The 15031-nt window shown below is 37.3% G+C and overlaps 1 protein-coding gene and 1 pseudogene across 1 annotated transcript; one reads left to right on the top strand and one right to left on the bottom strand.

The window, feature by feature from the left end:
* The first annotated feature begins 57 nt into the window (after positions 1-57).
* On the top strand, positions 58-3007 carry LOC142534956 (translation machinery-associated protein 22-like). The gene is made up of 7 exons (XM_075641599.1): positions 58-313; positions 401-466; positions 898-957; positions 1392-1475; positions 1567-1634; positions 1717-1799; positions 2690-3007. Exons 1-6 carry the CDS (start codon positions 166-168, stop codon positions 1756-1758), a joined length of 468 nt encoding a protein of 155 aa, XP_075497714.1. The 5' UTR covers positions 58-165; the 3' UTR covers positions 1759-1799; positions 2690-3007.
* An 805-nt stretch (positions 3008-3812) lies between these two features.
* Positions 3813-6286, bottom strand: LOC142534957 (cytokinin dehydrogenase 2-like; annotated as a pseudogene).
* Between the last annotated feature and the right edge of the window lie 8745 nt (positions 6287-15031).

Here is a 15031-nt window from a genome sequence, read left to right as displayed (position 1 = left end):
GGATAAATAGGTAAGCTGTGCATTTGAGAGATCTTTAAATCACACTCAGTAGCGAGATCCTCCCCCACTTTTTAAAGCCATGTATCACAGCCTTTTGAAAACGTCGTCGTGTGACGTTGAGGCTACAACACGATAACCGTCGCGAGTGCCAAAAAGTTCGCAGTTATGGCCGAGAAGCCTGAACCGGTTAGGGTTTTATACTGTGGGGTTTGCGGATTTCCTGCTGAGTATTGTGAGTTTGGATCCGATTTCGACAAATGCAAGCCGTGGTTGATCCAAAATGCCCCCGACCTATATCCAGATCTTGTCATAGGTGTCCCTATAAACCCTAATTGCAAGTATATGATCTTTAATTGGACATATTTCGCTCTTTTTTTTAAATATGCTGTTTTTGTTTCAGAGGCTGGTGCGGAACATGCTAATAAAGTAGCAGATCAGCTTCAGTCTACTTCTATCTCCTCCAACGGTACTTACGCAGTCTATAATTATTTTTGAATGTTTTATTCTTGTATTTTCGATTCATATATCTATCCTGTATTCACTGTGTATAACTTGTTCTTCTTACTATTTTTCTGAATGACTCAAAAATAACGTGCTTCTTTAGAGCTTAGAATTATGTAAACAGATAAGAGGATGCAATACAACGGTATTTCTTATATTGGTTTTTAAAATGAAATGCATCTTTTTGTGGTTTAAGAATTTATATTTTAAAAAACATTGATCTTCTTTTGCATTACCTAGGCGTGTTTTTCCCTCATTTGTCGTTGTGTGATGGGTTATCTTATGTACACGATTTGAAAGTGAACAACTTTTTTGTTGTCTTCTGATTGTCAAACACTGAAACCTACTGAATTTACTTTGGCCTGTTTTTTGAACTGCTCTTCTTGATTTCAACAGGTTCTTCTTCCCAACCAAAGGAAGAAGTAAAACGTTTACCTGGTGGGAAGATTAAAAAAAGGTATGCTTTTGAACAAAATATTTGCTTGTGCCAAGTTTGAAAGCCACGAATGTATTTGTAATGATTGGTTGCATTGTTGGTTTTCTTTAGATTTGTGTGAGGTCTTTTTGAATGGATGTTTAGCTTGGTTTTCTGCATTCAACTGCTGATAAAACAGTATAAAAACAGATTTGCAGGAAGATACCGCCAAGATTCATACTTTCTTTCTTTTTTCTTTACTTGCTAGAGTAATTATGGAAATGTTCTCAAGTTGTATTTTTTGAATTGAGACTACTTTTGGCAGAAATTAATCTGAACATGATCTATTGTAGTATTCAATTTACGATAAATTAATCTGTATTTGATTACATGGAGAACATAGCATCTTGGAGCATATTGGTCCAGACATTTGAATTCCATGCACAGTGGAAGTATTGAAACTTATAAGTTCTGCAGGAGAAGCCGGAAGTAGTTATTGAAAAGATGACTCGTAATAAGAGGAAATGCATCACCACTGTTAAAGGCCTCGAACTTTTTGGTAGGGGGTGTGTTGTATATATTTTACTTTATTATATTATACTCTTGGGTGAAGATTCTATAACCATCTTGTCCCACGTTTCAAAATTTAGGTGTTAAACTGAATGATGCATCAAAGAAGCTTGGTAAAAAATTTGTCACTGGCGCTTCTGTTGTCAAGGTATATTGCATTGGTGGCATAAACCTTCGACATAAGTATTTAACCACATATTGCTTTTCCTCCTTTCTGATTTATTTAATAGGGCCCACCGAGAATGAGCAAATTGATGTTTAAGGAGACATAGCCTATGACATTGTGGAGTTTATTACTGACACCTGGCCAGATGTAATTTCATGCCTTCTTTATTTTCTTTTCAAGTAACAATTCCTTTGCTTGCCTTGCATATTTGGATTAAAATGATGCCATTGTTTATAACTGAAGCGTTGGTGAATTCTATGTGTAGTTTACTTCAAGTTTTATACTTGAACACATGCTTTTGTCAGTTACAGTTTATATATTATCCATATAAGCCAATTATATTACACTGTTATTCCTCAAGTCCATTGTTGTATGCGAAATTTGAAAAAATTGACTAGTTTAGGTTAGCAATGCACTCCTGAGTTGGTTTTTGGATTGAGGTAACTGAGCTCATGTGGAAAGCCCATGGAAGATATTATTTCTCAGTTGATGCTTCATGTAGATTATAATTTTACTTGCACAAATCAAATTTCCATTGCTGCTAAGTATTAAACAATTATTGTGCTTGAAACTTATTTCAACGGTGCCTAGGTTGTACTGTATGTATTTGTTCACGTGTGGCAATTTTTGTGTGTGTATGTTGGTGTCATCTCATGCAAAATAATCAATGAGACCTAAATTGGATGAAAGCTCCATTCATCGAACAAAGATATCTTTAATTACTCTACTTCCTGTGCCTATATGCAGCTTTAATAAATTCATGAACATGAAAGAACAATTTGCATGTTTCTAATGCAAAGACAACTTTATTCTCATTATTAAAATTTGTTCTTCATCTTTTAAAATGTTAAGAAAATTTTTGCCATGAATCGCTTTTGTGAAAATGGTTCTTTTGCGTATGTCATTGGCTATGTAGTCCTTTCTTTATTATAATTCTTTATAATGAACTGCAACTTGTGCTCTTTTCTCAATATAACTCAACGTTTTTACACCAGTTGTGAAATGGATTGAAGGCCTTATCCTCTTGTTTGTTTTAGGTCCCAGAGACCGCCATCTTCTTTATCGAGGATGGAAAAAAGGTTCCAGCAGTTTAATTGTGAACAATGTTTGCATCATCTTGGTGACTTAACAAATGGAAGGAAATTATGAAATATTTTGGCTTTCCCTCCGAAGTTTTGGAGATGCAGGACATACGCAATGTGTTGAATGTTGTCACGATTGTGGTATAATATTACACACGGCACTGTGATCTTGCATTTCAGAAACATGCTTATGTTATAAATTGTTATGTATAATATCTATCCTGATATTTTATATGCTCATTTAGACAAATTAAATATGAAATTTTGATCCTAGATCATACCTGTTCCATGACACGTTCTTTTTGTTTATATGCCTCAAACTTGTGAAGGCTACACATTTTTCGTCTGCCTCTGTCTCTTGCACTTTTTAGGGACTAGCCTTTCAAACTTTTTCTTAGGAAATTATTTGATAATGATGTGCTTTTGTGTTTGTTTTTGAGATACACTTCTGCGTGGTATTCCGATAACCATTGCTGTTTTTGCATGAATTCTTTTTTCATACTTGAATCTGGAATGCTGCTGGTTTCATTTATTTGCTAGGATTGGATCCAGTTAAAATTTCCGTGAGCCAAAAATCCTTAGAAATGTCACTGTATTCATGTGTAGATGTAACAAAGGACTAGTATTGTGATGCAATTTTTTGGAACTGACCGACCTGCTGTGGTTTTATACCAATTTCAAAATATTACATACCTTAACCTTTATTGATGAGCTTTAGCCTTTAGGACTAACAATACTAATTTTTATGTAACCTTTTTCTTTGGTTTGTTAGAGATGTAGATGTAGCTTGAATGTAGCTCAAGTGGCACCTTATTAGAGCTCGACTCAGATTAAAAGTAAATACTCCAATTCTAGCTCGGGTTTGATCAAGTCTAGATTTTCAGGCTGGAACTCGACTTGGATAAATTTTGATTAACTTTAGGCTCAGCAAGTTTGATTTTCTGGAGCGTTAGTTAATTCAAGTTTAAGCAGGAGTTTGATATTTTTTTTTTGACAAAATTATTTTATATTTTGTAAAATTAGCTGTTAAATGTGTAATTTATGATAAATTCATGATACACCAGAAATATAAATAATATGAAGAAAAATAAAGAAGTCTGCTATTTTCTTGAAGTAGACTTGTTTAACAGGAGTAGTACCTTCGCGATATCGTTATCAAACACTAGAAGAAATTAAAGCAAATCGTCCTTTGAGTCCTAAAGAGTAAACAAATCGAACCAAGCTAAAAGGCCTATGTTAAAAATGACTTATTAATTGAAAATTCTTTGGCCGGGTGATAGTATCATTCTTGGGTCGAACTTGGCTTTCATTTCTTGAAAATTGATCCATTTGGAGCCATAATGTTTGATCCAATCTTCCCTTGATTTGTAGTGCGGAAGATACTGTTTAATCTTGATACGAGTCTTTCGGCAGAAGTGTAGTATTTCATTATTTACTGCATCGTAAATCTTCGTCTCGTTGGGACTACTAGAATGCAGTAGTCCTAGAGTATAGAAGATGTCTTCATCTGGTATAACTGCAGACATTCGTTCATCCCATCTGGAAATTTTAAGTTATATGAAACGATGTATATATATAGCACATATACCGTATACAAAAACACACACACACACGTAGAGAGAAGAATGTGAATTATGGAGTGATTGATTACTTGTCTTTGTTAAATTGGTACAAGAGGATGAGTTCAGTGTTAATCTTGGGAATGAGATTGACAAGAACTCCAGCATTTAAATCAAGAATCCGAGACTTTGGCACAAATAAATTCAGCCATGGATGAGTCGGTGATTGCGGGGTATTCTGTACTTCCAGCCTTGAGACTCTTGTCAGGAAATCAAAATAGGAGACATCTGCGCTGAAATTTAAACTAGGAATGAAGTTCATCTCTTTCAGCAGCATTTCAACTACCTGCCAATATATATCGTGGAATCAATTAATCTAATAATAATCACATTTTGATTTTCTATGTATGTTCATTTAAAGGTATTTAAGTTAATACAAGTATATACCTTATTAACCGTATCAGCATCGTGATCGTCGTAGTACTTGACTAATTCGATAGCGTAGAGGAGACCATGTTTCCTCAACAATAAAGTAATATGATCTTGGTTTGAAGACGAGTTAAAGGAAGACCTCCAGCTATCTGGAATAGTCTCATTTGTGATAAGAAAGCCTTCCACATAGTTTGGAACCTTTGATGAGATAAGTTTTTCTTGATCTTTTGTGTAGATGGAGAAATTGCTGTAGAGTAACCTTACCCATTTCCCCTACATAATAGTTAGAAGAGATATAATGCAGAACAGTTGTGTAACAACATAATTTTAGATTAATATAGTGGATATATAGATCATAAATGTGATGATTATGTGTATATTATAAAAACTCATGTGAGACGGTTTTACGAGTCAATTTTGTGAGACAAATATTCTATTTGGATCACCATGAGAAATTATTATTTTTTATATCAAAAATATTATTTTTTATTATAAATATATGCATGGTTGATCCGTCTCACGAATAAAAATATATGAGATCGTGTTACAGGAGACTTACTCTTGTTGGTGCTTTGGCCAAGACGATTCTTGCTCTTGTTATGATGCCAAACTGTCCCAAACCTCCAAGAGCCGCATAGAACAGCTCTGATTCATCCTTCCTTGAGCATGTTATAAGCTCCCCTTTACCTATATATATATATAGCCAAAAAAAGACAAGCAAACTCCATTAGTTACAAATGTATGATCAATTTAATGAATTTAAAGGTATTGGAAAGATATCTAATTTATGATCTCTACTTTAATATCATATGTATAAGAAAATTATTTTCCTGAAACATCGAATTCACGGGGTATGGTCAACAATATTATCATATATAAACAAATTTACCAGTAATAACATCAAGTTCAAGGACATTGCTGATTTGAGGGCCATGTAAAAATGACTGCCCACTGATTCCAGCATTAGAGAGTGTTCCTCCCACAGTTAGATACAAATAATCAGTCCAAGAAACAGGAGTAACCCCATGTTTCAACGTCTCGCGTAAACGTCGATCCAAGCTCTTCGCCTCCAACATCTGCATAAAACCCTGAAGAAGGGCTCCAAGAAACCCTAACCCCCACTCCCGTTTCTACTCAAAGAGGCCATCTCCACGATCACTCCTTTGTATGCCATGGCCTGCCCCCTCACCGAATGACCTTGTCCTCTGGCAGCAATAGAAAATGGAGTACTGGAACAATTGTTCGAGTATTCGATAAGTTTAATGATGTCTTTAATGGATGAAGGGTAGAAACCCGCTGAAGGGATCTTGTGAACGATGTTTCCATAATCATTAGAAGCTTCGCGATCGTATCAGGGTCGGTTCGAATCTTCTTACTGATTTCAAGGGGAAGGATTTGATCTTTGCAAAGTGCAGTTTGCAATGGCTTGATTGGCTTTGCTGAAATGCAAATTACAATATCGAATAATGTGATGATCACTATAAAGAAAATGAAATGCGAAGGCCGGTTGGGACAATGGGTTGTCATATTACAAGGAGATCTAAACCTTAATTTAATAAAATCTTTATCCATTAGGCAGGATTTTAGTGGACCAAGCGCTTATTTGTTGAGGAGAAACTAATCCAATTCGTATATTATTGATTACTACTTAGAGATTAACTTGTACTATGACATAGTATATATATAGAGATTAACTTGTATTATGACATAGTGTGTGTGTGTGTGTTTATTTATATATATATATATATATATATATATATATATATATATCTAGTTAGAAGAGGCTATATTTATATGCATACAAAAATTGACTTGGGCTTGCATGCACTTAATTAATAGCCTATATTAAAAAAATATTATTATTATTATTAAGAAAGAAAATTTGGTCGAAGGCCGAAGCTGAATTTCGGGTTCATTAGATATAAACAAGACCATTGACTTTGATGCAAATTAATAATTTTATAGATATGAAAAAGGATTAGATTTATGACGTGTTTACTATTATTTTGTTTGGGATCGAACAGATCTAGATAATTAATTAAATAAAGAGATGGGAGATATATAAATATTTTGAAATTTTTATGAATATATTTGAGAAATTAAGTTTCAATATTATTACGGATATATTAATTTAATTAAATTTCAAATACAATTCACGGGGTTTGTGTCTCATATATTCGCATTGTTTGGTGTATTTATTCAATAATTAATATATGGTAGGTATAGAAATGAGTTGGCCATTCCATGTTTAAAATGTTTGATTTAATTTGATATTGTTTTGAAATGCAAATGTCCAAATAAATAAGTAGAAATTAATAAAATTGGGAAAAAAAAATACTTATGTCCAATACTTTTTTTTAGTTTCTTAATTGATGAAAAACTTTGTCCAATAATATTTGCAATAAAACACTAATATTTGTTTTTCACATGAAACATGTCCACACGCGCGTTTCGATTGTTGTATATTTATTAGATGCGAAACGAATTTTACTCCTAGTTTTTTTTAAAAAAAAATTTCTTCAAATTTAATTTGTATATTAAAGTTTAATTTAAATCGTTGAAATTGTTTAGTTTAAAGATATATAAAGTTGCTATTTTAGGGTCACGCAAAAAATCTTTGAAATAAATGAATTATAGATTCGATCATGATATTATGACATATCATTTCATTAAAATATTTAGGGTCAGAGATTCACATGAACAAGCAAGAAACGAAACCAGAACATCACCAAAGATTTGCATAGTTTCAGTCCAAGATATTGCATGTTTTGGTATAGGGGGCAATTTCAAAGTCAATAATTGCCAAATATTATGTGAAATTAATTTGAATCTTTCAAATTCTTTAGGGCAAAAACTTGTGTGAGACGGTCTCACGGGTCGTATTTTATGAGACGAATCTCTTATTTGGTCCGTGCCATTCAATTGCCAAGAACCCAACTTACAGTGTCTGCACGGACCTCCAGACGGACCCCTCTCCGGATGCAGGCACGGGGTCCGTGTGCGCAATATCAGATCGAGATTTTGGCGAAGATTTGCTCGTGATCTGGAAAGGAATAAAAGGAAAAAAAAAACGAGACAAAAGGGGTTTTTTTTTCAGAATTGAAGAGAGCCGACTTTTAGAGGAGAAAAAAAAGGGCGACTTTGGGACTCTTGAAGACGGCAAAGACTTGGGAGAAACGAGAGAAAAAGACAGTGCAATTTACACGCAAGATCCGCGCACCATCATTGAGATTTCTCTTCTCTTTTATTTTTATTTTTAGACATGAATTCAAACAATAAATTTGATTTTAGTTTTGAATTTATGGAAGTAGTTTTTCTTGTGATCGGGACCACGATAGGGACAAACGACTGATTTGGTTTATTCGTTGGATCATTCAATTCATCAGTTATTTCATGTTATTGATTAATGTTTGCGTAATTTTCGTGCTTTTGATTTGGCCAATTAATTGCATGTTTGTTGTTCGATCTTTGACTCGAAAGGGAATAGATTGGAATTAGCTTCAAAAATATTAATCAACACACAGTTAAACCGACTAGAAAGTATTCGGTTTCAGTGTGCGATTTTAGGTGACAGCTGTAATTCTATCGTTGATGCATGCGTTTTTGTTTAATTAAATTCAATTAGAAATAATTGGACTGTTAAATGAAAATAGGATTATAAATTCTAGAAATAGATTTATAATTAAATTAGAGGATTACATCGTGACTACGAATAATTGCTAGTCGAATAATTCTCGTGCTTGAATTTGATCAGAGTTTGTTACCGTTGTGTGCTCCCGGTCATTCTATTTAAATTTGAAAAAAAACCCCACGTTCCAAGCTTCTCTGGTAATTGATTTAGTTATTAAATTAGAATAAATTCATTTAAAAATTCACTTAGTTGAAATAATAATCAATCGCTCGTTCTTGTTTGCCTAGATTAAATAAAATAATCGAATCTTAGTAATTAAATAATAGTCTCTGTGGGATCGATACTTGGATGTTCGTCCATTTACTATAACTTGACCTAGTCCGCTTGCTAGAATTAATCCCAACCGAATTTAGCGGTCAAGTTTTTGGCGCCGTTGCCGGGGACTATTTATTTGATATTAGGATAAATTATTCATTTGAGACTAGGCTTTTATTCTTAATTTTAAATATTTCATTCTTTCTTTAGCATTTTAATTAGATTAACTTTGTTTTAGGCTTTTCATACTCTTTGGAGCTTAAATCTTGCACTTTAATTTTTGATTTCTAGGGGTTAGCTCGTGTTATATGAGCCGTGATCAAGACGTCAGGAATCTAGTACCACTTGATCTTGAGATTGAAGCACTCTCCGCAGTATCCGCAGAGCTCGAAGGACAACGACTTGACCCTGGAGTTTGAATCTGAAGCAGAATCTGAATTAGACCGTAAACCAGAGGTTGAGGACAATGGGCCTAGGAGAAGAGGATTAATCGTACGCTGATGGAACTTCATCGACCCTCATTCGGAGGTTATGGGTCTAGTATTGTGCGTCCCACAATACAGGCTAATACATTTGAGCTTAAAACTCGGGCATCATCCAGATGATCCAACTTCAAGTCAAATTTGGGAGGATCACCTTCTTAAGACCCTAATGCACATCTGGAGACTTTCTGTCAACTCTGTGACACAATCAAGTGCAATTGTGGGGTTAGTACTGAGGGCCATTCGACTCAGATTATTTCCATTCTCCCTACAAGGAGAGGCTATGGAGTGGCTTCGAGACCTTCCAGCTGGTTCTATCACGACATGGGAAGGATTGGTCGAGTTCTTTATGCACAGGTATTTTCCCCCAACTAAGATTACACAGTTAAGAAATGAAATTACATCATTTAGACAGAGAGATGGGGAATCACTGAATTCAGCATGGGCGAGGTTCAAGAAAATGTTAAGGATGTGCCCGAGACATGGCTTTTCAATAGGCCAACAGGTTGAGACATTCTATTATGGAGTAGACCCTTCGGTGAGATCTATGCTCGATGCGGCAGCAAACGGAAGCTTGTACAGGAAAACGCCAACCGCAGCGCTCGAAATCATATCTAATATGGCAGAGAGCAATGTGGGTTGGCAAGACAACCGCAGGGAAAAGAAGGTAGGATTTCTAGAGATGGATGCTCTGACAGCAATTACAGCGAAACTTGATGGATTGACGCATCAGATGGCACAGTTACAGGCAAATAAATCAATACCAGTCAAACCAATGAATCAGATTCAAGGAAGTGCTGAAATGGTTGGTGGTTCATCTAGTGACATGCCATCATGCCAGATATGTCTTGTGAGGGGATACAGTGCTTTGGAGGGGGACTCGGTGAATTATGTGGGAACCAAGGTCGTCCACAATACAATCCATACAGTTTTTCATATAACCCCGGCTGGAGGAATCATCCGAATTTTGGATGGAGGCAACCTGAAACTTCTGTTGAGCCACTACAGTTTAATCCGCCACAACATCCTACACAGCAAAGACCTCCTCAACAACCACCTAAACCGCCGCAAGGTGCTGGACCTTCGATGCCACCCGGTTTCAAGCCACAGGATAGCAAGTCGAATCTTGAGGACATGCTTGCCAAATACATCGCTGGAAATGAGATGAGATGGCAAAACCATGATGCCATGATGCAAAGAGTGGAGACGCAACTAGGGCAGTTAGCGACACAAATGGCTACACGAGCTCCGGGTACACTACCTAGTGACACGGAAAAGAATCCAAAAGGTGTCAATGCTGTCACGGTGACGTCTCCCATAAAGCAGGAGGTGGTCGATGTTGAAAGTGATGTGAAGGAAAGGGAACCAGCAAAGCAAGGGTCAAATGCCGCAAGGGAGAAAGGTAAGTCTCTAAACTCGAACTCGAATATTGATATTAAATCACTCCCATTTCCCCAAAGAGCAAAGCAACTGCAATTGGATACTCAATTTTCAAAATTTCTTGAGATTTTCAAAAAGTTGCATATAAATATCCCATTTGCAGAAGCTTTAGCTCAAATGCCCTCATATGCCAAATTTCTTAAGAGATTTTATCAACAAGAGGAAATTGTTGACTTTGAGACAGTTTAAGCTTTCGGAGGAGTGTTCTGCGATTTTACAAAATAAACTCCCTCCGAAGCTTAAGGATCCAGGTAGTTTTTCTATCCCTTGCACTATTGGAACTTCAAATTTCAGTAAAGCTTTGTGTGACTTAGGTGCAAGCATTAACTTGATGTCATATTCATGCTTTGAGAACTGAAAATAGGTGAAGTGAAGCCACTACAATTTCCCTACAGTTAGCTGATAGATCGATTAAATATCCTAGGGGGAGTTGTAAGGACGTGTTAGTTAAGGTTGACAAGTTCATTTTTCCTGTCGAGTTTGTGTTGTGTGGATATGGAAGAAAGATCGTGAGATGTCCCCTTATTTTAGGAAGACCGTTTTAGAGCCACTGGGAAAGCCCTGATAGATGTACAAAAGGTGAGTTGGGTGCTGAGACTGATGATGAAGTGTGGTGTTTAATGTTTTTCAGTCCTCAAGATATCCTAATGATACTCTGCTTGTTTTAGAATTGATGGCTACGGACGAGTTTGTTGAGTGTGTTTTTACGGAATTGATAGGTGACGATCCTTTGGAGGTCTGCTTAACTCTTCATCTCCGCAATAAGTGGGAAATCAAGAGCTTCATGAATGTATCTGCCTATTTGGAACAGGCAGACCAATTTCAAAGACGGTAAATTCTAGGATTGGGGAGCTTGGGCATGTCCCAAGACCGTTAAAGTCATCCATCGAAGAATCCCCGATCCTAGAGATGAAACCTCTTCCTTCGCACTTAAAATACCTGTTTTTGCTTGATAATGATAAATTGCCAGTAATTGTTTCATCTACTTTGACAGGTATGGAGGAAGAGAAGCTGCTGCGCGAGTCTTGAGGGATAACATCAAAGCCATAGGTTGGAGCATTGCAGACATTAAGGGGATCAGCTCTTCTATGTGTATGCATAAGATTCTGATGGAGGCCGATCACAAGACGTCTACTCAACCCCAAAGGCGTCTAAACCCAGCCATGCAAGAGGTGGTAAAGAAAGGTGATTAAGCTACTGGACGCAGGTATTATTTATCCGATTTCTGACAGTAGGTGGGTCAGTCCAGTCCAAGTCGTTCCAAAGAAAGGTGGGATCACTGTTGTGAAAAATGATAATAATGAATTAATTCCCACGAGAACTGTTACAGGGTGGCGTGTTTGCATCGATTATAGAAAACTTAACGATGCCACCGTAAGATCATTTCCCCCCTCCCGTTTATTGATCAAATGTTGGAAAGGTTAGCAGGCCATTCTTTTTATTGTTTTCTGGATGGTTATTCGGGTTATATGCAAATTCCCATCGACCCTGAAGATCAGGAGAAAACCACTTTTACTTGTCCTTATGGGACATTTGCATATAAACGGATGCCATTCGGTCTATGTAATGCACCAGCAACCTTCCAACGATGCATGATGGCAATTTTTCATGATATGATTGAGGATTTCATTGAGATATTCATGGATGACTTTTCTGTATTTGGCTCCTCGTTTGATACTTGTTTAATTAACCTGTCTAAGGTTTTGGAGAGATGTGAAGAGTCGAATTTGGTCTTAAATTGGGAAAAATGTCATTTTATGGTGAGAGAGGGAATAGTGTTGGGGCATAAAATTTCTGAAAATGGGATTGAGGTCGATAAGGCAAAGATTGAAGTAATTGAGAAACTTCCCAGCCCCAACCAATATTAGAGGAGTGCGTAGTTTCCTTGGGCATGCGGGATTCTACAGACGATTTATAAAAGATTTTCTAGGCATTGCCAAGCCCATGACTAATTTACTGATAAAAGATGTGCCTTTTGATTTCTCTGCTGAGGTGTGCAGGCATTTCAGGTTCTGAAAGAGAAATTAATTCACAGCACCTGTGATGATAGCACTGACTGGGGGTCGCCATTTGAGGTGATGTGTGATGCAAGCGACACGGCGTTAGGGGCAGTGTTGGGACAAAACAGAGACAAGTGCATTCATGTCATCTACTATGCTAGTATGACATTGTCAGCCGCCCCAACTAAACTATGCACCCACAGAGAAGGAGCTTCTTGCTGTTGTTTTTGCTCTGGATAAGTTTAGATCGTATTTAATAGGGAGCAGAGTTGGAGTGCACACAGACCATTCAGCCTTGAAATACTTAATGTCTAAAAAAGATGCAAAACCAAGGCTAATTCGTTGGATTCTTCTTCTGCAGGAATTTGACTTGACGATAATCGATAGGAAGGGCACAGAAAATCAAGTTGCTGACCATCTTTCACGTCTGGAGAATCACGTTCAAGGTAATGATTTTATTCGCGACGATTTCCCGGATGAACAACTCTTTGAGATCACCAATCTACCGTGGTATGCTGACTTTGTTAATTATCTATCAAGTAAGTTCATTCCCCCCCATTTTACATATCAGCAAAAGAAAAAGTTTTTCTCAGATTTAAAATACTCTTTGTGGGAGGACCCTTATTTGTTTAGAATATGTGCAGACGGTATAATTCGTAGATGCATTCCCCAAGAAGAGGTAAGTGAAATTTTGTTTCATTGTCATGCTGGTCCGGCTGGAGGCCATTTTGGGGCAACTAGAACTGCGTCCAAAGTCCTCCAGTCTTGTTTTTATTGGCCTACTTTGTTTAAGGATGCGCATGAATATGTCACAAAATTGTCCAGATTGTCAGGCGAACAGGTAATATTTCTAGGAGACATGAATTACCTCTCAATAACCTTCTTGTGTGTGAATTATTTGATGTGTGGGGTATCGATTTCATGGGTCCGTTCCCGGGTTTCTTTTGGGAACAAGTATATTTTGGTGGCTGTAGACTACGTGTCTAAGTGGGTGGAAGCAAGTGCATGCAAAAACTAATGATTCTAGGGTTGTCGTTCAATTTCTTATGAAAAACATTTTCTCACGTTTTGGCACACCTAGAGCCATTATCAGCGATGGGGGTACTCATTTTTGTAATCGTCAGTTTGACAGTCTGTTGGATAAGTATGGGGTCCGACATAAGGTGGCAACACCTTATCACCCCCAACTAGTGGTCAAGTCGAGGTTTCGAACCGAGAACTAAAACGCATTCTTGAGAAGACTGTCGGTGCTTCGAGGAAAGGATGGTCTAGGAAACTCGACGATGCACTATGGGCATACCGCACCGCTTTTTAAAACCCCCATTGGCATGTCCCCTTTCAAATTGTTATATGGAAAATCGTTGTCAACTACCTGTAGAACTGAACATAAGGCTTATTGGGCTACTAAATTTCTGAATTTTGATGCTAAAGCCACAGGTGACGAGAGAGTGCTGCAGCTAAATTCATTGGACGAGTTCAGGTTGGAGGCCTACGAGAATGCCAAGCTTTACAAAGAGAAAACCAAACGCTTGGCATGATCAAACATCGTCACATCGAGAATTTGTGGTAGGACAACTGGTACTACTATATAATTCTCGTCTGAAACTGATGCCAGGTAAGTTGCGTTCACGGTGGTCAGGATCATACACTATCACACAAGTTTTTCCCTACGGAACAGTGGAGATCACGAGTGCAACAACCGGAGCTTTCAAAGTAAATGGGCATAGGCTGAAGGTTATCATGGTGGTGCCATACCCGATGAGCGACCACAGTGGATCTACAAGATCCAAACTAAATCAAGGGAGTACAGTCAGGCTATCGACTCTAAATTTAGCGCTTACTGGGAGGCAACCCATTGTTTATTTTTATTTTTCTTTCATGCTTTAGTTTATTTTATTCGTTCTAGTTTACTTTCTTTTTGTTTTTCTAGCATTGCTCGTGAGTTAATCTCAGTGAATGGTGGTGCAGGTAATTTATCTACTAGCGGTGGAATTTCTCAAGTGTGGGAGAATCTATCAGGGCGATCGGCTTCAAAACCACGAATTGACCAGGGAAGTGTCTGTACAATTCTTGTATCTTGTGTGCTTGATTGAGCCTCAAATTTCGTGTTTAGATCTATAGAATTGTACATGCATGGCATCACATTTGGGTTGGTTCGTATATTTTTCAAAAAAAAAAAAAAAAAAGTGTAAAATTGGTTTTCTTATACCGAGCCTCCACGGACCTGCCCCCGGACCCCGTGTTTACTTATTCTTCGAAGTGCCAATTTCCCGAGTCTGCACGGATCTCATCCCGGACCCCTACCCGGGGTCCGTGTTCTTCACTTTCGCGACATCACAGAAATAAAATCGCGCAGCCCCTCTTCCAAATCCCTAAAACCTCAAATTGTTTCCTTCTCTCGCACCGCCGCCACAATCACTCACGCCTGCCAGCACACA

The sequence above is a fragment of the Primulina tabacum genome, unplaced genomic scaffold (assembly GCF_025594145.1).
Source record: "Primulina tabacum isolate GXHZ01 unplaced genomic scaffold, ASM2559414v2 Contig754, whole genome shotgun sequence".
In the NCBI taxonomy this organism is placed as follows: Eukaryota; Viridiplantae; Streptophyta; class Magnoliopsida; order Lamiales; family Gesneriaceae; genus Primulina; species Primulina tabacum.
The sequence above is the reverse complement of the archived record's forward strand: the minus strand, read 5'-3'. Positions and strand labels throughout refer to the sequence as shown.

Coding starts and splice junctions, on each gene's coding strand:
- LOC142534956 (XM_075641599.1), top strand. CDS start 166: ATGGCCGAGAAGCCTGAACCGGTTAGGGTTTTATACTGTGGGGTTTGC. Junction 467..897: donor TACTTCTATCTCCTCCAACG/GTACTTACGCAG, acceptor TGATTTCAACAG/GTTCTTCTTCCCAACCAAAG. Junction 1,476..1,566: donor TAAAGGCCTCGAACTTTTTG/GTAGGGGGTGTG, acceptor TTCAAAATTTAG/GTGTTAAACTGAATGATGCA.